The sequence below is a fragment of the Terrapene carolina genome, unplaced genomic scaffold (genome assembly GCF_002925995.2).
Source record: "Terrapene carolina triunguis isolate 2854851 unplaced genomic scaffold, T_m_triunguis-2.0 Scaffold113, whole genome shotgun sequence".
Classification (NCBI taxonomy): domain Eukaryota; kingdom Metazoa; phylum Chordata; order Testudines; family Emydidae; genus Terrapene; species Terrapene triunguis.
The window spans coordinates 29060568-29083600 of NW_020664464.1; the positions used below are offsets into that span (position 1 = coordinate 29060568).

At 40.8% G+C, this 23033-nt stretch overlaps 1 protein-coding gene across 1 annotated transcript in view; it reads left to right on the plus strand.

Moving 5' to 3' along the window:
* Nucleotides 1-23033, plus strand: part of MARCHF3 (membrane associated ring-CH-type finger 3) — a 113587-nt gene that overhangs the window by 62532 nt on the left and 28022 nt on the right. The window contains exon 2 of the mRNA XM_024193368.2: nt 21176-21419. Within this exon, the coding sequence (XP_024049136.1) occupies nt 21232-21419 (188 nt within the window). The 5' untranslated portion in view covers nt 21176-21231. The remainder of the gene's footprint in view (nt 1-21175; nt 21420-23033) is intronic.

Consider the following 23033-nt stretch of genomic DNA (forward strand, 5'->3'; position numbering starts at 1 on the left):
AGCATCATTGTATGTGTGACAAAGTAAATCAAATCACTAAGAAATATTTTACCCCAAAACCCCAAAGAACCCCAAATAAATTGACATGTATGAATAACAGATGATAATGCCCAAATGGTGTGAGAAGTATAATTAACCAAAGAGAAATCCAGCAGACTACTAAAATGCACTTTTATGGAGGAAAACAGATGATTGCAAAACACAGTTTCCCCTTAAGTACAAACTAAGATTTCACAAATTATGGATTGAGGGATTTCTGAAAGCCAAAAGTCAACCGCTTAAACATAGTAGCCAAAGATTGCAAGGATTGCAAGATTGTAAGCAAGGAGGAAGGGCATGTTCATGAGGCCTAATTCAAAACTAGAAGGTGGCTGGCCTGTAGTTATCAAACTTGTGGGGTGAGGAAAGAATACTTTTGGCAATAGAGAAGAAGTAGGGTGTACATTACCTGATGGAAAAAGTTATTACAATGGTCCCTCAAAACAAGACAAAAAGGCATGCTTTCCTCCTGACTAGACAGAGGCAAGGCAAGGATTCAGTGTCTAGGTAAATTTCAATATTCCATTAAACTCATAGAAAAATATTGAGACAAAAAAAGTCCTTTTGGGGTGCCATAATCGGCTGGAACATCCGTACTGTTAGTTTTCACCAAGGGTTTCAGAGATGTGAATATAAATCAAACAATATTATGCAGCTGCAAAAAATGCTAGTATTTTGGGGTGTATTAACAGAAGAGTTGTATGTAAGACATTGGAGGGAATTGTCCCAATGTACTAAGCACTGGTAAGGCCTCAGCTGGAGTACTATGTCCCAGTCCTGGGTGCCACACTTTAGGAAAGATGTGGACAAATTGGAAAAGTCTAGAGGAGAGCAACAAAAAAGATAAAAGCCTTAGAAAACCTGACCTGCAAGGAAAGGTTGAAACAGACAAACCTGGGCATGGTTAGTCTTGTGAAAAGAAGACTGAAGGGAGATCTGATAATTGTCTTTAAATATGTTAAGGGCTGTTACAAAGAGGAGTGTGAAAAATTGTTCTCCATGTCCACTGAAAGTAGGACCAGAAGCAATCAGTTTAGTTTGCAGCAAGGGAGATTTGTTAGATATCAGAAAAACTTGCTAACTAGAAAGGGTAGTTAAGCTCTGGAATAGGCTTCAAAGGGATCTTGCAAAATACTCATTATTTGGAGGTTTTCCAAAAGAGGTAGGGCAAAACACCTGCCAGGGATGGTCTAGGTGAACTTGGCATTGCCTCAGCGCAGGGGGCTGCATTTGATGAATTCTTGAGGTCCCTTCCAGTGCTACACTGCTTTGTTACTATTCTCAAAGAGTAGGTCTGTTAGGGCAAGGACTGTGTTCTCTCCTTTCTCTCTGGTTCAGATCACAGACTTGGGGGCTTATAAAGTCAAAACAGATAGAATTGGAAACTGAAGTTATTTGATCTTATGTAGGGACTGCATTGTTGTTCTCCAGCCGTGTTGGATTACTGCTGAATTTGTTTTAGAGACTTAAAACCTGAACATTAGTTGAACAAGGGATTATCATCCCTGTTTGTTGAAAACATTATTTGCTGGTTTAATTTTTCTAGGCCCTGTCCTGACTCGAATAGCCTTTCTGGCTCCAAGTCTTCATAATTTTCACATTTCGGAGAGCTGGTAGCATATATCCCTCTTGCCCACAAAAAAACCTCTACTTTCTGGGGGAAATGAAGAGGATGGGGCTTGATGAATGAGCTTTACCCCTTTCAGAACCCACAGGACCAAAAACCCCCATCCTCCAGTAGTAGGGTGACCAGATGTCCCGATTTTATAGGGACAGTCCCGATATTTGGGTCTTTCTCTTATATAGGCTCCTATTGCCCCCCACCCCCGTCCTGATTTTTCACATTTGCTGTCTGGTCACCCTATCCAGTAGACGGTTGTTCTTTACTTCACACCAATGCCAGGTAATAGCTCTAGGGAAGCAGGATCTCTAGATGGGGAGGGATGGAGAGGACTAGGTGTGGCATAGGGAGTTGCAGGAGGCAGGGAAGTCATTTACATTAGTTTTTCCAGCCATCCTCCTGCCCACTGCAACTCCCAGCCTTGGAGTTGCAGAGATTGAGCCATTTTTTCCTTTATTTATTTTGTCCTTTTGCAACATGCTGACTTCCTCCTCCCCCCCTCCCGCCCCTTTATAGGTTGACCTGCCACAGAGCCAGCATCTGCAGCCAAGTTCTAGTGTTTCCACTCTTCAAATCCATGGATAATTTCTGCAGGGTTAATGAGGCTTTGCGATACACAGAATGGTGCACACAGATGCGTTTTCTGAGACTTGAATGGATCTATAAGAAGATATTGGTGTAAGAGAATAACTAAAGAAATTTCATAATGATCATATCCTAAGATGTAATGGAACTTGATGGCCTTTGAACAATTTGGCCTGAGTCCCTTCCTCACATTTATAAAAGGAGAATGAATCTCAAGTAACAACCCAGATTTCCTCAATACACCTCTACCCCGATATAACGCGAAATTCGGATATAACGCGGTAAAGCAGTGCTCCAGAGGGGTGGGGCTGCGCACTCCAGTGGATTAAAACTAGTTCGATATAACGCGGTTTCACCTATAATACGGTAAGATTTTTTGGGTCCCGAGGACAGCGTTATATCGAGGTAGAGGTGTACATGGACATACAGAGAATAATGTTGGGGTTAGTATGCATCTCTTTTTTTTAGGGGCAGGAGATCAGCAAATTGTTTCTAAAATTTATAGTGCATTAAAAAGAAAATAATTTACATTCAGTATGCAACTGTTCCTGTGAAGCTCAGGAAGCTCGTGTTTAATGTGATCCTGTTAATGTCACTAATGTTTTGCTTTCAATTAGTGAAAAGGTAGCTTTTGTAAACACGGTTGGTTTATGCGTGTGAGAGAGAGAGAGAGAGATTTCATAACCTTATATTAATCACAATTGTTTTGAATTTCAGTTCATCTTTTTAAAAGGTTGTAGAATGTAAATATAAGTGAACTATTTAAACAGTGTGGACTGGAGAGCATTTTCTGAGACATTTCATGCTGTTTCTTTCACCCCCAAATGAGAGGAGGACTTGAAAGGAAAATGTTCTAAAGCCAGAGTTGCCAGCTGCATCTCTCTTCAGCTGATCTTCATAATGGTTCCTTCTGGGGGTTAATTTGCTTTTCTCGTAAGCATCTGATACTGGCCACTGTGGGAGACAGGATGCCAGACTAGTGAGACCACTGATCTTGTAACAGATGTTAGGCGACACTCAGTATTTTTGTGGATACCTCTCAGGTACCACAAAGGAACCAGGATCTGGCCATAGTTGGCCATTTTGAGAATTCCCAAGGCTGGGAGAGAGTTCTCCACTAGCATAAAGCTCCTGCACCAAATACCCTTCACCAAAGTAAGGGGTACATTGAAGGTGGATGGGATGTGTCAGAAGTGGAAAGGAGGCAAGGCAAAGCTATGGTACACCAGTCCTCTGCTAATCCCATAGAAATCCTTTGCCAGTGGCATAAATTAGAGCAGTCCTTAGCCTGCTCTAAATCATTGCATGTGTAGGGCTGACACAAATGGCATAATGAGATCTGACAGCTTCTCAGTCATATACTAAGCAGAGCATGGCACATAAGATAATCTGCCCCAGAATGTTTATTTCTGGGCAGAAATCAAAAGAACACTATCAGGTTGAAATTCATACTAAAATCCCCACTATCCCAATCACATTCCCTTACATTTCATTCTAATAATAAAGAATATTTAAAAAAAAAATCTGATTGCCATTTTGTTATCTTTTGGCACCTCACTCAGCTTAGATAATAAAAGTAAACTTCTCCAGTTTGTGTTTATTCGGCTTCTAGTAAGGTTTACTTCCTGCTTCTCATGATCTAGCACAATGCTGCAATATTTGGCTTGGAAGCATTGCAAGAAAACGTTTAAATTCAGGTCTGGTCTATACTACCCGCCTGAATCGGCGGGTAGAAATCGACCTCTCGGGGATCGATTTATCGTGTCCCGTCGGGACGCGACAATCGATCCCCAAATCGGCGCTCTAACTCCACCAGGGGAGGTGGTAGTAAGCGCCACCGAAAAAAGCCGCAGAAGTCGATTTTGCCGCCGTCCTCACAACGGGGTAAGTCGGCTGTGATACGTCGAATTCAGCTACGCTATTCACGTAGCTGAATTTGCATATCTTAAATCGACTCCCCCCTGTAGTGTAGATGTAGCCTCAGACAAGCCATTTTCATTTAAACAGGTAATTAAAAGTAAGTTAACAAAATATCGGCCCCCATACCCCACATATAAATGTTGGCCCTAATTTACTTAACATTCTCCCTTCCGATGATTAATAATAGAAGACTACTTAAAAAGTATTCCATGTAGCTTTGAGGCTTCCCATTATCACTGCCACTGCGCATGCTCACTGCAGAAAACAACGAGCACATCCTCCCTGACTGCACCTTTGGCAGATGGGAGGAACAGCAATCTCAGATTTCCCCTCATATTGCCATGCACAGCAACACTAGCGGAGTATAGGGACCAGCCAGCATGATCACATTTTTAAATATAGAATCCTCTTAAATGCACTCTCTTTTTGGCATTAGGAACTATTTGTTATGAAAACACACAGCATAATTGAGTTTGGTATAAGGTAGCTTTCCACAAAATTCAAGATAGAACTCTGTGTCTAAAAATTATAGAAGACCGATTTAGAATTTACAGCTCATTCTCTCTGGGACAAAGGAACTCTTTTTGTTCTTTTATTAGTGCATCTTCCTGTGTGGAAGCAAATGGTAGGAGAGTATTTTTAGTCACTTTTGTCTGGAGAGTAAGAGAGGAAAGGGAAAAGGAAAGGAGATCAATTTTATATTCCTTTTTTCTTTAAAGAAAAAATGTCTTTTTAATCTTCCAAAATATTTTGTTTAATTCATTTGCCAATAAACATCAGATGCTAAACCAGTGCCAAGTAAAACACTACAGGATAAAATACAAAGCAAGTTCTCCTTCAGGGGAGGGTTAGCTGGCAAGCCCACAAGATTACATAGGCTGATTACACACTATTATTTTGAGACAGCACATATATAAATAAGTTAATGCAAGGGAGTGCTTTCAGGGAATAAAGTACTCTATACATGCTATGTTTTATTTATTTATTGAGTGCCAACAGTGGGCTCAGCACTGGACAAAACATTAAAAGCGCTGGCCCCCACCCCAAAGGGTTGATGATCTAGTCCTGATACTAGATAAACAATATAAGGAGAAAAGGCGCTAACTGTTCCATCCGCACCCAAAATCCCACTGTACCTCAGTGCACACGAACTGCAGTATTCAACCCCAGATGATACAGATGCATGGGTCACTACTGAAAGGCTTCATGGAACAAAGTGCTTGGGGGTTTGTAGGATGGGAGAGAGGTGGCTGGTATAGGAAATCATTTTAATATGAAATGACTATGTAGATTGAGAGATGGAAAGGAAGTTAATGTAAAATACATTGACAATGTCAAGTTACATTAGTATGCATTGAAACGGTGATATGATTAGGATAAAAACAACAATTTTAGATACTGCATTCACTTGGCTTTCAAAAAAGTCAATTTTAACCTTTATTTATTTATTTAAAACCATTAAAACCATTGTCCACACCATGTTTAATAGGCTGGTAAAAAAGCCTTTGATGTCTGTGTGAAATTGGTAGAGTCAGGATTGCCAAACTCATCTGTTTTTTAAAAAAAATTAGGCCCCTCAAAATCCAGAGATACTAAATATAGTACATGTTGAGTGGTGGGTATTGTGTTTTATTTGCCTTCGGATTTGAAAAACTTTAGGTTTCACATTTTCAAGCTTCTCTCTTCAACCATGAGGACTGGAAACTTACTTTTAAGGAAGTGAAAACAGATTCTGATATAATCACAATTCCAGCAACTGGGCCTTTAATAAAAGCCCCAAATATCACAAGACTCAATAAAATCATGAGTTACTAACACTGCAGAGAATTTAGATATTATAATTTAAGGAATAAAATTAATCAAAGATTGGAACCGTATTATTCATTGGGTCTGATCTTTGGAATTTTTTAGTTTTTCAAGTCACTTGCCAACTCAGGCCTTTTTGCCTTAGAGAATTTTTTTTTCCAAAAATTACCCCCTATTACTCCACCACTATTAGCATCATTGTGAGCCCTAACACAGAGAGGCTGCTAGCCTGCCTTTGAATCAATATATTGATTAGACCTTCTCTGAGCAGCATTAGAAGACCAAGGCTCCAATCTTGCAGAGGCTTCCAAATGTACGGTGAGAATAGTCCAGGGTTACTCATTGCATGAAGTTAAGCACATGTGGTAGGCAGCCTTTGCAAGATCAGGGTCTGTGTGGGAGTCCTCTCTCACAGTTCATAGCCAGCATGAATGGAGAATGAGGCCCATAGTTTGTAAAATTAAGTGTTTGCTGGATTGGGACTTTAGGGATTAAAATGGTGGCAGCAGGCAGCAGTCCATTGGTTGCCCCAATGGTAACAATGGTGAGACTTTAATAAAAACAAAAACACAACCATTTCCCTAGGTAGACAAGGCTGTAGTTGTAAATGGGGGATTTGACTCTGACCACTATCCCCTAAATTTCCTCCGACAGTTAATGTAAACTAAGGGCGTGGTTTGCCGCACACTGACTGAATGTGTGGGCGGGGTGTGACTCTCTAGCACACCACGTACTAATTCGCCCTGATGACACTGCACTGTAGCAGCATCCACATGTACGTGGCGGGCTGGTGTGTTGTAGATTGCGCTTGCTTGCCATGCACTAACTTGCTGTGTAGACAAACCCTAACTAAGCTGGATCTACAGCCCATTGACTACAATAAGAATCTTTCCATATAAACTTCAACAAGATTTGAATCAGGTCCTAAATGACCTATTCTCTTTAAAATATATAATTGTTTAACTAACATTTCAGCCTCACAGCCAAGTAGTGTAAGCAGGAAAGCGTTCAGCTATAAAACAGTGTGGTATAAGAAGTTAATTTGTATCCTTTTCTTGGTGGGCTGGTTGTCTTTGTTTTGTTAGTTGTTCCAAAGTGCACTTGTTTAGTCTCTCCCTTCAGCCTATAAATGTGAAAGACAATCTGAGGTCAGCTTCACAGAACAAGAGAAAACACGCTATATGGAAAGAATGTCGCACAGGGTCAGACTATGCCTTTCACTGCAAGTGAAGGGTCTGTTATCCAGATAGAGAGTGCTAGAGTCCCAGCAAAACATGCCTTCTTGTGACTCTGGTATGCGCCCCTCTCTCTGAGGTAGTGGAGATCCCTTTCCTCTTCCCATACCCCCTACTCTCACCTCACCTCCTGTGCCATTACTGTAAGAGGAGCTGTAGGGATGTCTACTGTGACTCAGACAGCTGCTGTTGGAAGTCACAAGAGAGCATTTCATCAGAAAAACAGAGGTACTAGAGCAATTTATCAGAACACTTGCAGTTCCAACCCTTAAAGGGAAGTGCTATAGCAATAATAAATACTGTACAAAGAAGGTTGCTCTTATCCAGACAAGAATATTTACTAAATGGAGTACTTGGAGATTTTAACATTACCAAAAGTGGTGCATGGAGGTTTGCCATGTTACTCCCATTACAGTAAATGGTGTCATGGTTAAATCTCTTCTTAGCACCTTGAGTGCAAAAATTAAAGCTGAGGGTCTAATGTTTGGTTCCTAAATCCACTTTTTAGACACCTATGTAAGTGATCTGATTTAGAGGAAAGAAGAGCACCTCTAGCTCCCATTTACTACAATGAAATTTGTGAATACCAGCCCATCTGAAAACTGCCCACGTATGCCTAGGGGTCTACGAGGATTTAGTCACCAGAGTTTAGGCACTCAAGTTTGAAAATTTTGTCCTTTAAAATATGCCTTTGAATAACAGAAATGTGCTATGTACATATTCCAAGTGACCTAGTTCTTGGCAACAGTAGAACCACATGCTTTGGGAAGACACCACCAGTTCCGCTTCACCCTCATCAGGCAATGCTAAGAAGCTATATTTAGTTATGAAACTATTATGGTGAAAAATGACACTTCCCAATTCATATAGACCTAATCAAAAGAAAAGCGAACCATCCCAAGGTTGCCACACAATAATTTTTGACAGTGCTGCAGTTTTGGAGTGCTAACACTGGCCTCTCGTGTGAAGTTGCTAGGTTTCTGCCAGAGCTGTACCTGATGCTGCAGCAGTCAGAGGTCTCTGCTGGACACAGCTGCAAGCTATGGGTTGCAATTCTTGCTACCCCAGCAGAGGCCACTGCTGCACCCAGTAGAGTAAGTCTGCTCCCTTGTTTGTGCTGAGCATGGGAACAGAGAGCAGCTTACAAACCAGGCTAATTTTTGAACTTGCCTGGTTGGCAGTACAACCATCCCTGCTGAAATATTTAGGCACAGCAAAGTGAATTAAAGGTACAGTAGACTGGGGGGTTGCCCTGAGTTCAGACTTTGGTATAGGTACCTGATGTAGCCAGTGGTATTTACACTAGTGGCATTTTGCTTACTTTAATTGGGGGAGGAGAGGGTAAGTTCTACCAGTGTAAATACCAAGTTTGCCTATCTACAGCAGGCTGAAATCAAAAATCTCTGTTTCCCAACAGAGATGAGTCCTCGGACTTCAATTCTGAATGTCCTTACTTTTGTCAATTTTGACGCCAATCATCATAGAAGTTTGTTTAAATTATTTTGAGCAGTAGGCAGTAAAAAGGGGGTTGGGGAAACAATTGAAGAAGAGTGTTGTGTCAGTTTCTCCAATGCAATCTCACTAAACTATTATTTTTGTGCTTATATAGTGATGGGAGGGGTTCTTCCATCACTGTAGTAAATCCACCTCCCTGAGAGGCGGTTGCTAGGTTGACAGAACAGTTTTTCCATCAACCTAGTGCTGTCTGCACAGGGACTAAGATCAGCTTAACTACATCACTTGGGAGTGTGGATTTTTTCATACCACTGAGTGATGTAGCTGGGTCAATCTAATTTTGTAGTGTAGATCAGCCCTAGGAGTCAGGCCACTTTTTCAAAATGCATCTAGACCCAAAGCTGTAAAATTTGCAGGTGTCAGCCAGCTAGTTGCAAGTCTATTGGCCTTAAATTTACAAGTATGTGTTGGGTATACAAATAAAAAGATTCCTATTGACTTTAGTGGAGCAGAATCGCATATTATGTGTGCAATAGGCAGGTGCAATTTAAGTAGCCTCTTTGAAGATTTGGGTTACAACAACAACATACTGTCAGGAACTTGCAGAGTGTAACTGGAAGCACATATTACTTTGTTTTTCTAGATTGTGATTAAGTGATAGACTCCTGGGACTTTATTCACTCTTGTGTTCCACCAGCTTCTGCTGGCAGAAACCCAGGCACTAGAAAGTCCATCCACTCGAAGAGACATTGCAGTGACACAAGGTATCTGCAATCCCCTGCTCCAAAAAGGAGCCTGGAGACAGCTGGCACAGCTCAGGAAGTATTTGGACTGGCCTGGGAAAATCTGGTCAGAACAGAGGATGTGCTGAGTGCTGAGTCATGGTTTCCTCCTCCTATTTTGTCCAGTGTTCCAGAAAATCTTCTGAGAAAAACAAGACCGACATGTCCTGACTTTCTAGTGCTAAGAGGACTAACAAAAACATAGCACCCCTTCTTTATACATCTAAAGAAAGAAAGACATAACCTCTGTTTTCTCCCCGCTTTTTCAGGTCAGCTTTACATTATTTATTTCTGTTAATGGAAGACTTATGAATAAAACTAAAGGGCCAGATTCGTAAACATACGTATGTGCCCTAGCTGTATAGTGGAATTCTCAGCTCCGAGTTAGGCAGCTCAGGCTACCTGCATTATACACAAAGAGTTGGGCATCTATGAAAGGGATACTCAGAAGTGAGCAAATTGAGCAGGCATCCACCTAAGCTAGCCAGGTGGCCAAATGCAAACGGTTTGGGTCCAAATTCTAAGGTACTTAGATGCCTAATTGCCAGTGATCTGAACCTTAGGCACTAGACTGATAGGCCTCTCTCTCTGTTCAGGGTTCTCAGCCATGAAACCTCTCCTGGCATTAGGGCTGAGCTGCCTTTAGGCACATTTCTCCTGAAAAACTGGAGAAATAGACCACCCCACCCCAGAATACCCAATTGCCCAGTGGTTAGGGCACTTGCCTGGGATGTGGGAGGCCAAGATTCAAATCCCTTCTCTTCCGGACTTGAGCCCAGGTCTAGCTATGGGCTATTCTGAAGTGGTGTGGGAGAGTTTCCAATCTTCCTTGTTGTTGCTGTTGTATAAACCATTAAATATTCACTGGGCCAGAGAGAGAGAGAGGCTACAACCTAGTGTCTAGGGCATTCATCTGGGTTGGAGACCTGGCTTCAAGATCCTGCTCCAGATCAGGCAAAGTGGGGATTCAGATTTGAGTCTCATACACCAGCGGAGTGCCCTAACCACAGGGCTATTGGGTATTCTGGACACACACGCTAGCCCACTGGCTGTATTCTGTGCAGGATCTGCTGATGCTATGGGCACTCTCAAAGCATGCCCACAGAATCAGGCCCCACTGATGAGATGGGCAGGGGAATATGGTTTGAGAAGCTTACTGTGACAGCTCCACGGCTTTGGCCTGCACAAGGGCTCCAAGCTGCTGGTTAGCTGCGAAGTGTCGTTATGCATGCCCATTCGTGGAAAATTAAGTGCAAAGGAGACTTAGGTACTTACTGGATTAGGTAGCAGCTGAGCTATGGTTTTAAAAATGTCAGTGGGGCCAAAGTATTGGACATACAAGCCTAACTGCCTTTGTAAATGTGGCCCAAAGTTTGGCTAGTTTAAGTATTTATTCATTTGGCAAACGTCATGAACTTTTTTCACTGGTGAAAACTTTATTTATACTTGATTTATACATACATTCATATTTAATCAATTGGAACATTGCTATTTATACAGTTCTACTATACCAAGGGGAAAAAAAAGTAGTCACATCTTCTAATTGAAAATGGTTTGAAATTCAGGGCATCCAAATAGGAGCGTTGATTTATGGATGGGCAGACATTTTGAAAACATACAACGAATAAAGGAACATTCAAGGATCTGTCCTTAGTCTGGTTCTATTCATTATCTTCATAAATTCTTTGGATAATGGCATAGAAACTACATTAATAAAGTTTGTGAACAATACCAAGCTGTGAGGGATTCCAAGCGCTTTGGAGGACAGGATTAGAATTCAAAGTGATCTTGACAAACTGGAGAAATGATTTGAAACAAAATAGGATGAAATTCAATAAGGACAAATGCAAAGTACTACACTTAGGAAGGAACAATCAGTTGCACAAATAGAAAATGGGAAATGACTGCCTAGGAAGGAATACTGCAGAAAAGGATGTTGGGTTATAGTGGATCACAAACTAGGAGTCAATAATGTAATACTTTTGCAAAAAAGCAAACATCATTCTGGGATGTATTAGGAGGAGTGTTAAAGCAAGACATGAGACATAATTCTTCACTCTACTCAGCACTGATAAGGCTGCAACTGAAATGAGGTGTCCAGTTCTTGGAAAAAGATATGGACAAATTGAAGAAAGTCCAGAGAAGAACAACAAAAATGATCAAAGACCTAGAAAATATGACCTATGAGGAAAGAGTGAAAAAAAAAGGGTTTGTTTGGTTAGAATGAAGAGAAGATGGGGGGGGGGAAGAATGGGGGACGAAAAGATAAGTTTTCAAGTATATAAAAAGGTTGTTTATAAAGAGAAGCTTGTTTATAAATTGTTCTCCTTAACCACTGAGGAAAAGGATGAGAAGCAATGGGCTTAAATTGTACCAAGGGAGATTTAGGTTAGACATTAGGAAAAACTTCCTAACTGTAAGGGTAGTTAAGCACTGGACAAATTACCTAGAGAGGTTATGGAATAACAGTCATTGGAGTTTTTTAAGAGGTTAGATAAACACCTGTCAAGGATGGTCTAGTTGTTATTACTCAGTCCTGCCTCAGTGCAGGGGTTGGACTAGATGACCTGTTGATGCCCCTTCCAGTCCTACATTTCTGTGATTCACACTGAATTGCCTTGTGCCACTGTCTAGTAGTAGTGGCATGCAGTTCTCAGACATGCAGGTTTATAAAATTGTAGTTAATATACAGTTTAGAGCATAGCAATTTTAAGGCTCTGCATGTTCAGACCAACTGAGCTGAAAATTGTGATCTACAGTATTCAAAACTAGTAAGATGTGGGCTGAAATAAAATCAGCGTGAATTGCTCAACAATATCAATTGAATCAGCATTGCGCTGCTATATATTGTAAAACATTACAGTGAAATCTTGCAAGTATTACATAGCACGCCGCCTTGCCCAAGTGGTAACTAAGCATAACATCTTCCTGTTTCAACATTCTCAACTTGTATCCCATAGCTCCTATAAGTTGTTTTTTTCCCCCAACACTGAATGCTGCTAAGTTATGAGTTTTAACAGGTTTTTTTTCTTTTAAACCACAGCACTGAATGTTATTCTAAAATTGTTTTCCAAATATTCTTAAACTCCCAGTTGATCCCCCACTGATGTTCATTGTGAAAAGAATTGCAGGTCTAATAATAATATTTGGCACTTTTGTAATTCTCTGTCCAACATGTGTTTTGTGCCCTCCTCTGGTGGATTTTTAGAGGATAACTGTATAGCTACCAGCTAAGGGAGTTATATCTTGAACTCAAGTAGTAGAAGCTCATGCTTTTAAGTCTGGATGGCTCAGGTTCAATCTTTGGTGACTAGCTACGATGGAGGTTGCTCCATTTATAATCCCTTTAATCAGAGGTTCTGAATATGCTTTGTTGTAGGCAGAGCTAGCCTATAGTTAAGCAACCGAAAATTTAGAATGGGAAGTGTTGAAACGTTGGGAACCTTATAATTTTGCCAGTCTGGAACATCCATCTGAGGGATGGGGGTGGGGGGAAAGGGAGGGGGAAGAGTGAGATAGGACCAGGAAACTGGGACAAGGAATGCAGAGCGGTAGTGGAGGACAGTTGAAATCAGATGAGGAGCTGGAGTGGGTTAGACAGCAATAGGATAGACAGAGAGTGGAGGGGACAGGGGAAGAAGGGTCTTTGACTACTAGGGACCACTCTGTTCAGGAGCCTGGAATAGACCCAGGATTCCTGAGTTTCACATTTCCTCTTCTGTCAGCAGATATCTGTGAAACTCAGTGGCAAAAAGTGTCTCATCCCCCTATAGAGCTGGTCTATCACATATAGGATGACAACATACTGCCTCTGCCATCACTTATTCCATTAGCTCAAGTGGCAGAAGTCTGTGCAGTGGATCTAAAGGTTCATCGGCAGGGTTGGAGCCATGCGAGTTTCACTATGATTCCACATGACAATTTCTGGGGCAGTTCAGTTTTGATTTTTACAAAAAAAAACCTGGGGAAATACATACAGAAACTATGTTGAGAGAACATTATGGTTGCAAAGTCAAGCATTCAGAAATGCCACAGGTCAGTTAATTCGGCCCCTGTGTGCCAATGAGTACTTGACTTTGCAACTTTAACAATATAAAGGTGGCTAAGAATCCTGGTCCCTATTTTGTGTTTTAAGTGAAAATAGGGGCAGAGAGGTTAAGTCATTTGTCCAGGGTCACACAACAGAATCCAGGCCTCCTGACTCCTGTGCCTTAAACACATGATCATCTTAGTCTCCCACTGCATATCAGAGCCATCTGGATGTCCAAGGAAGGGGAAAGGTGATAAGTGAAAGGTATCAACCAGAGAATTCCGGTTCTGAGAACTGTCAGGGAAGGCAAATGCAGCACCAAACTGCAGCTAGGGTCAAACTTGCCCAGAGCTGTAGGAGAGTTAGAAAAAAGTCACAGAATGGCCTGGAGCTTTAAGGGAGTTGTGCTCAGCCCCACCTGTGCCTGTGGGCTGGGATGGTGAATAATACAGAAAATACTATAATAAGAACATAAGAATGGCCATACTGGGTCAGACCAAAGGTCCATCTAGCCCAGTATCCTGTCTTCTGACAGTGGCCAATGCCAGGTGCCCCAGAGGGAATGAACAGAACAGGGAATCATCAAGTGATCCATCCCCAGTCGCTCATTTCCAAATTCTGGCAAACAGAGGCTAGGGACACCATCCCTGCCTATCCTGGCTAATAGCCATTGATGGACCTATCCTCCATGAATTTATCTAGCTCTTTTTTGAACCCTCTTATAGTCTTGGCCTTCACAACATCCTCTGGCAAAGCGTTCCACGGGGTGATTGTGCATTGTGTGAAGAAATACTTCCTTTTGTTTGTTCTGAACCTGCTGCCTGTTAATTTCATTTGGTGATCCCTAATTCTTGTATTATGAGAAGGAGTAAATAACACTTATTTACTGTCTCTACACTAGTCTTGATTTTATAGACCTCAATTATTCCCCCCCCCCCTTATTCGTCTCTTTTCCAAGCTGAAAAGTCCCAGTCTTATTAATCTCTCCTCATATGGAAGCTGTTCCATATCCCTAATAATTTTTGCTGCCCTTTTTTGAACCCTTTCCAATTCCAATATATCTTTTTTGAGATGGGGCAACCACATCTGCATGCAGTATTCAAGATGTGGGCGCACCATGTATTTATATAGAGGCAATATGATATTTTCCTGTCTTATCTATCCCTTTCTTAATGGTTCCCAGCATTCTGTTCGCTTTTTTGACTGCCGTTGCACATTGAGTGGATGTTTTCAGAGAACTATCCACAATGACTCCAAGATCTTTCTTGAGTGGTAACAGATAATTTAGACCCCCATCATTTTATATGTGTAGTTGGGATTATGTTTTAAAGATATAGAAGATCAGTGGAGTGGGCCTCATCTGAAATACTGTGTGCAATACCAACAAGGAGTCTGGTGGCACCTTAAAGACTAACAGATTTATTTGGACATAAACTTTCATGGGTAAAAAACCCACTTCTTCAGATGCATAGGTCCCCTGATACTTGTGTGCAATACCAATCTCAAAAAGGGTCAGAGAAGGTTGTGGCGTGTGGAAAAAATCATATGAAGAGATTGAAAACATTAAGATTCTACCTTAGAACGAAGATAAGTAAGGGAGGAGAGGAATTAGGAGAAGATAATGAATGGTAGAAGGTATAGTAGGAACTTCTGCTCTCTGTGTTTACCCAAGAGCAGGGGAATCTTCAATGAAAATAGGATAGGAAATCCAAAGCCAGTAAAAGGAAATAAACTGTGTGGGGGAAAGTATTATTAGACTGTGGATCTCGTTGCCCCAGGAAGCCACTGGGGCCAATAACATGCAAGAGGATTGAACATTTATATGAAAAGACTATCCAGAGTTATCAGTTATAAGAATTTTTGGAAAGAATATTAAACCTCATGCTTCAGGGTTTATGCTAGTCTCTAATCTGAGATGTGGAGCCCACCATATGTGGCAATATTGCCTTCCCAGAAGCCAAGGAAGGTAAGGTATCTACCTTAATCTCCCCACTCTGGTAAACTTACTGTATCCCCACAGTGGTCCTCCAGCTCCCAGCACTGCTGGATCAGTGACATGACTAAGCCCTCCAGGTATATCACACAAATCCACCCTTTCAAGAATTAATAGAACAAATCTAATGGAAACAAAGCCATCTCCCAGCAGTCCTGGGACTACAGAGATCTTCCACGGTTTGCTTAGGCTGCATCCTCCCAGGGCTACCTAACATCTTCACCCTCTCTGGGTAGTAGTTCCTATTCTAGCTCCCTCCTGGGTTACTGTTCTAGCTCCTTCTTGAGTTCAGCAGTTCACTTTCCGTGGTGGCACAAAGTCATCAAAGGGGTTCTTCCTCCCACCCTCACTGAAGTCCCAGCCTCAACCCCCTAAGCAACTGCAAGCATCAATTCCTTTCAACACTGCCTACAGCAGTACCCTTTCCCAGGGCTTCCCAATTACCCTTGAGTCAAGGCTCAGGGTCTCCCAGCCCCGCCTTTCAAGCTCACTACAGAGAGTCAGCCTCCCTCTGCCCTTTATATCACCCACCTGACCTTTCTGCAAGAGAGTCTTCCATCTCCCTTCTCAGTGAGATGAGCAGGCTTCCACTTTCTTATTGGAAACCTAAATACCCATTGCCTGAGGAGGAAGTTAACTAGCACAGGTAGGGCTGAGCTCAACTCCCTTAAAAGGACAAGCCCGCCTTCTGGCAGTCCCCAAATGATATTTTTCAGAATGACATTGACATAGTTAAGTACTCCTGTTCTGCAATACACAGTCATATATATTTAAAAAAAAACATTAAACTGCCCTGAAATAAAAATCTGCAGTTTTTAATAATAGCAAAAGCATATGAACACAAACTTCTTGTTTTTTGTGTGCCATATTTTCATAAAGACTTCTGGGCAAAATGGATTCATCTTCACCAGCAAAATTTGCCAGGCAAATTGAGGGGCTCCACTGAGGTCCTTAGAAAACATGACCTTATCAAGTCATGTAAGGATTGGTAAGAGCAATATGTGCCTTGGTTTCCCGTTTGGCCTTGAACATCACTAGCTTGACATTTCTCCTTGATGCTTAATGATTACCTGTTGCTCACTGTTTTAAGTTATGTTAAACTGGGGGGAAAGATTCTGGAGAGACAGATAAATTTTCTTAAGGAATGTAAAAATAAATTAATAGGAACCAAAGCGCCCCCACAGATTTGGTTTTTGTTTTTCCATAACTATAACACTCATTAGGGAAACCTTCTCCTGCTAACAAGTTAGTGTGTGTTTCCCCCCCCCCCCCCCTTGGTTCTAAAGTCCCAAAGCTGATTGATATAAGTTTGAGTTGCATTTCTTGAAACGAATCAGAGGCTCCTGGGAATGTAGAATGGGAAAAGAGAATGGGTTTCCAAGCATATGAATACAACAGATGCATTATGTGCTGTTTTTAATAAGGGTGCTGAAGAAGCACAAATGGGCAGTTTACACAAGAGCTCCACTTCAATATTTGTATAACTTTTGCCTCCTACTGCCTTACAGTATAAGAGCTTTTTTGTCTCATGTGAATCCATTCCAAACCACTCAGGGTTTCTACTGAAGCTCTGACGAGATTCCCTCGTGGCTAAAACTGAAAATCCACTATTGTAATTGAATTCATCAGCATGATGGTGCTTTATGGGTTTAAGAAATGAATTCAATTTATGCACAATAGTCAAAAGTGCACTGAGGATTCAATGTATGTGCCCATTGTAAATTCAGGTGAGCTGTTGAAATTCCTTCCCTGGCTTTTGAGGCTGGTTTTTGACATCTCCATATGTTTGAATATAACTTAATAAGAGTCCGAGTGCCTTGCATACAGGTATTTCTGGAGTCCTGTAGTTTCTCTTAATCCCAGAGTTACAAGTCTCTTACAGGAGGAAAATCCTTCTATAAAGAAAAGCTATTTAAGTGACTGTTTGTTGTTAGGAATACTCAGCTGTTGGTGTAGCCAAGAAACAAAGGCCTATAATTTCATTTCATACTGTGGATTGCCAACATTTGGTGGCACTTTTGCCCCTTCGTTGGGGGTGGGGGGGGGAAGAGAAAGAGAGACAGGCTTCCTGATCTGTATATTGTCTGCTTTTGTGTATGAAAAGCCCACAGAAAGGGGCTTGGAATAATAATTTAAAACAAAGGGGGTGGGGGAGAAATAATACCACCAGTGAGCTGTATTGTACCACATTGGGTGGGAGCAAGCAGATCAGGAAGGAAGAGAGTGTGTATAAGCTAGGGCTGACCTTTGCTGGAATAGCATCTTGTAATTTTCAATAAGTCATTATGGGGAGAAGGATATGGCCTTATGGCTAAAGCAGAAGACTAGGATTCAGGAAATATGGTCCTGGCTCTGCCACAGACTTCCAGAATAACCTTGTGCAATTTACTTAAACACATTTTGGGCCTCAGTTCCACTCTCTACTTCTCTGCCTCACAGGGGTGTATTGAGATGTACTATATTATTTGTTGCAAGGTGCTTCAAGTTTCTCAGAAAAAGATGATACATGTAAGTGCAAAGTACTACCATCATTCAGCAGGCACATGGTAGTCACTGGGCACTAGGAGAATAGGGAGATTCATGGTTTGAACAGTACAATGGGAAGATAATTTTCTCAATAAAATTTTGGTTAGATAGGAGAAGGGCAAGGTGGGAATCGGAGTCCAGACGAGGAGGTTGCAGTAATCAAGGCAGAGAGAGGAAATGACAGATTATAAACATTTTCTCAAGTGTGTCAGTAAGTATACACTTGTTACCACATACTCAATGCCAGCTCTCATTAGAAACAGGATCGAGTCTAGGACTGCCCTCCTGAGGTTTCCAATTTCAAAGTTTGGGGCAAGTTTATCTCACTAGTACCTTTTCTGTTCATCTCGATCTTTTCATATGGTCTTGTCACTTTGTATTAGCGCTGCCTTTCTCTGCAACTCCTGGCATCTGAAATAGTCCTCCTACCGCCTCAGTATTATATCTCTCATTAAATGCCAGATGGAAAGACACATTTTCTTCCTTGCCTTTGCTCTTAATCTCTCCCCTTCTGCTAAGATATTTGTAGCCACAATGGAGAGATTTCCACATATTTTGGATGGAAAACATTCCGAATGAATTTGGGGTTTTATTGGCTATAAAGATTTATTGTTCTTCAGAATCAACATCGACTTCAGCTTTGCCTTAGTCAGTATGTACCTCTCAGGACAATTAATCTTGGTCTTCACCTCAGAGTACAATATGTGCTTATTATTTAAGCCTGTAATTGTATTAATTCCAAGCATATACTGTGGGATGCAGTTTGCATGAAATACATTCCCAGGGGTACCGTGTTTGGAATCAAGTTAATTACATTTTAGATCTATGCTAGAATTGAAAAAAAAAATTAAAAAAAAAGTTATTCTCAAGGCCTGAATTGATATCATTATCGATTTTGTTAAAATGTTTTTTTCCATTAGAGAAGTGAAAATTATTAAGTTAGACAAAAGAATAGGGCAAGGTTGCTCCACTAGCCTGGAATGTCAAGGCAGTGCTGTGCACAAGGATTTGAATTAACATCACAGATGGGAGATGGCTACAACTAAGAGTTCTGTGTGCTTTAATAGTCTGCAGTTAGTTGCATCATCTGGTGTTTCAGAAAATGCTCTTAAAAAACTTATCAAATGGCTGATGAATGTGTTTGTAAAGGCTTGGATGGTCACTTTATATGGAACAATAAATTTGCTGTTGTACATAATGAGGTCAGTGAAGCAACCAGAAAGGAAATATATAATTCTCTAGCATGGGTCTGTAAGCACAGTACTGTCTAGGCTATTTAAGTTTAATGAAGCAGCTACTCTGCTGCTGCATATTCTTGTTGAACAGTCTCAGCATGTATATTAAAACAAAAGTGTTACTGGTAATCATGTCCCTGCACACTCTCCTTGGAAATCCTGTGGGTCCTATTCTCATAAGAAGTCTTCATCTTTTATGTGCTAATGGTTTTGAAATTAGTCATTTGCTTCATTTTCATTGTAAATGAGGGTCAGAATGTGATTTCTTTCTTTTCCCTGTTCTCTGAACATTGAAACTACTGTAAGCTGGCTCATCAGCATCCACTTCTCTCTGGGGTATAGAGTTTGAAAAGTAGCTGAAAATGATCCCATTAAAACACACAGGTTCCCAGGCATTCTTTCCTATTCTTAGAAACCTGTCCAAGAAGGCCTGCATCCATTCTGAAGCTTGCATTGTACAAATGACATGGCATCACCATCACATCCTCGCATCTCCCAAAGTCTTACTGCCAAAGAGGTCCAGTCAGGAAACTTCAAAAATTCAACAGTGACATTCCAGTGTCTGTTCAAATCCAACGAGATCCAGTTACATTAATTAATTCTTTAAACACACCTTTCTAAAGGGCTCTTAAAAGAAGTAATGATTAATATTTAAATGCACGGTTTGATTCCTAGCATGCAATACTATACAAATGATGATGGCTGAAACATGAATTAAGTTTTGGGTTTTTTAAATGGACTAAATGTTGTGCACAGACAGAAACACTTAGGCACAATATAGGTCTGGCTCCAATTTGCACAAAGAATAATAATCATTCATAGCACTTAAAGTGGTATTTTACATCCATGGATCTCAAGGCATATTACAAAGGAAGATGGGGATCATTCACATTTTATAGATGGAGAAACTAAGGTCTAGAGAAGTTAAGCCCAGAGCCTCAAGAGGTATTTAGGCACCTAACTCCCAAAAAGGATCAGGGCCCAAGTTTCCAGGCACAGTGCTCCACATGCTATACATTGACTCACACTGCCTTGCCTTAAAAATCATACCTGGACATAATGACCATCATTATGTGAAACTGCAAAGAATGTGTGTCCAAAGGCTCTGTCTTCTTCCCTTATTGCTAGTGTAACCTTTGCTTTGCAATTACCACTATCCAGGACAGCATATAAAATATATTCTAAGTGATGGGAAAATGAGCCAAACGTATGAGAGAGCCATATGCATGCTATGATTTTTACCTCTCCTTGTGGCATGAATTATTACGGCATGCAGACTATCATTAAGTGGGTTTGTGTTACAAATGCTTGGTATTTGTTGTTTCTTTATTCTGCTGTGTTGGTGAAGTAATGCGCTTAGCAATAATGGATTATTTTCACAGAGGGATTTCACATAGTAGATTATCAACTACTTTCTCTTTCAAGATGTAACCTTGTCAGTTTGTGGTCAGAGGCAAGTGTCAAGTTAAAATGAACCTAATACATTCATTTGCAACACAGGCAAAAGAGACAGACAGACAAAAGGTTCCAATCTTTTCATTTATCACCACCATCACTTTAAAAATCAACAGAGAAAAACAAAGGAAACCCTGTACGTGCAGCTGATTCCTAGATATGCACATTGCACAAGTTATTTTTCAACTATAAGTAATATTTTAAGCTTTCTTTCAATACCAGGAGGTAGATAGGTTTTGGGTTATTTTTTTCTTAAAAAAAAAAAAAAATCTCTCATTTCATAGAGATCAATACGACAGTTACACACACAGATGTGCCTGCTGCATTGTTATTAAATGCCACTGGTTCGTGTGTGTGTGTGTAAAATTTGTAAGAAGATAAGGTGCTACTCCAACCCTATTTCATTTTAACTAATGGGATGTTGGTTGCCTGTAATTTTGCATTCACTGTTAACAGCCCTGCTTTAATAAATTGTTTTCTGATCTGTTCCTAGATGGAAATCCTGTATGAATGTGAAAACCATTAGCAAAGTAATTGCTGTCTATTACCATGACAACCAGCCGCTGCAGTCACCTGCCTGAAGTCTTACCAGACTGCACCAGCTCAGCTGCTCCCCTAGTAAAGACGGTGGAGGATTGTAGCAGTCTTGTGAATGGACAGCCGCAGTATGTCATGCAAGTTTCAGCCAAGGACGGGCAGCTTCTGTCAACAGTAGTAAGGACTCTTGCCACACAGAGGTACAGTAGTACCAAATAAAAAACAAACAAACATGTAATTGATCATTAAATTGTTTTAGCTCGGAAGTGTAGAAAGGGGCTAGAATTACAGTATTCAAGTCTGTGTCAGACAAGAAATCTATATAAAAAAGCCAAACACACATACAGGCTCAGTCATACCTGTTTCTATGACAATTAAGTAAGCAGCTAAAATCCATCATGTTTACTTTTCTATTTTAAGTCACACACAGAAGAAGAAGAAGATAGATGTGTTGCTGCTCGTGTAAGATTTACTACTGTGATAATTAAACTCATCGCTATAATTTTATCATCATCACCATCTCGCCTTTTATAATTAAACTCTCATTATACCTTCATGCAAAAAAATGTGGCAGTGCTGTCTGAAGATGCAAATGGTCAAGTGAATAAGTTTCAATAATTTCTCCTGATTTGTAAAAAGAAACTTCAGAATGTTACTCCTGACAACTTGTGAATGCTACTCATTACTTACTGAGGAGAACACTCATTCCAATGATGCTTCATACATGGGTTTCATCTCAAACACGCACTGTCACTATTAAGGTACAGAATATTGCATACAGCATTCCTCTCCTTCCCTCCTCACGTGCTGTTGCTAATACTGTCATAACACATTTTGTTCAGACTGCCATTCCTAAACGATGTCACACGCTCTAACTCACTGAGCCGGCAAAGAATCTGTCTCTCATGAAGATTCACATGCAGGCTTTGTTGCCGGAGCCATTTCTCATGTGATTGATAGCAGCTTTTCATGCTGTTGATGCACACTGACAGATTATGTGGCAAAATATATATTTAAGTCATATACTTTGAGACCACAAGCTGGGTGGGGTTTTTTTTGTTCTCTTAACACTTTATTAAGAGAATCCATAAGGGTTTGACAGTATTCACACAGGAGATTTTGGGCATTTCCCTGATACTTTAGAGTAGTTCTGGATTTACATCAGTGTAACAGAGCACAGAATCAAGTCCCCTGCATTGTTTAAAGGCAGATGTTATTAACTTGCTGGGGTGTCATGTAAAAATGTGGGGGGTTTTTGGAGTGAAACAATTATTCCTTTCAGTTTTTTATCAAACTGAACTTACTAGCTCAGATCTGCATGTAATGTCATAACAAACACCACTGGGTTTTGTTTTTTTTAATAAACAGTGGGCCAGATTGTCCTTTCGCCTAGGCCACCTTTACACGTCACTGGATTTTACACTCGTGTAGTGAAAGGAGAACCTGGCCCCATATACACAGGGCACCATTGAAAAGCAGCTGAGCAGGGGTAGTGGGCAGCAGTAACACATTGCACAATAATGAGGAGGGGAAATTTGTGTCAGTGACAAAGAGACAAAGGCACTATTCTTATAAGAAAGCCCTGTGAACCCAAAGCATCGATACAGAGTTGGCATTTTCAAGGTCTCAGCCAAAAGATCCACACACATGAAAATGCAACTTATTCAATTTATCTGCCTTGGCCGGATGAACGGCTATGTTAATCCTGCTGGGATTTTAAATTGTGGGTCCAGGGAGTCCAAGCATTTCAAGGCTGATACTTAATCTACCCCTCTAGCATGTTACAGTTCTAGCATTTCAGGGATTTATTCCGC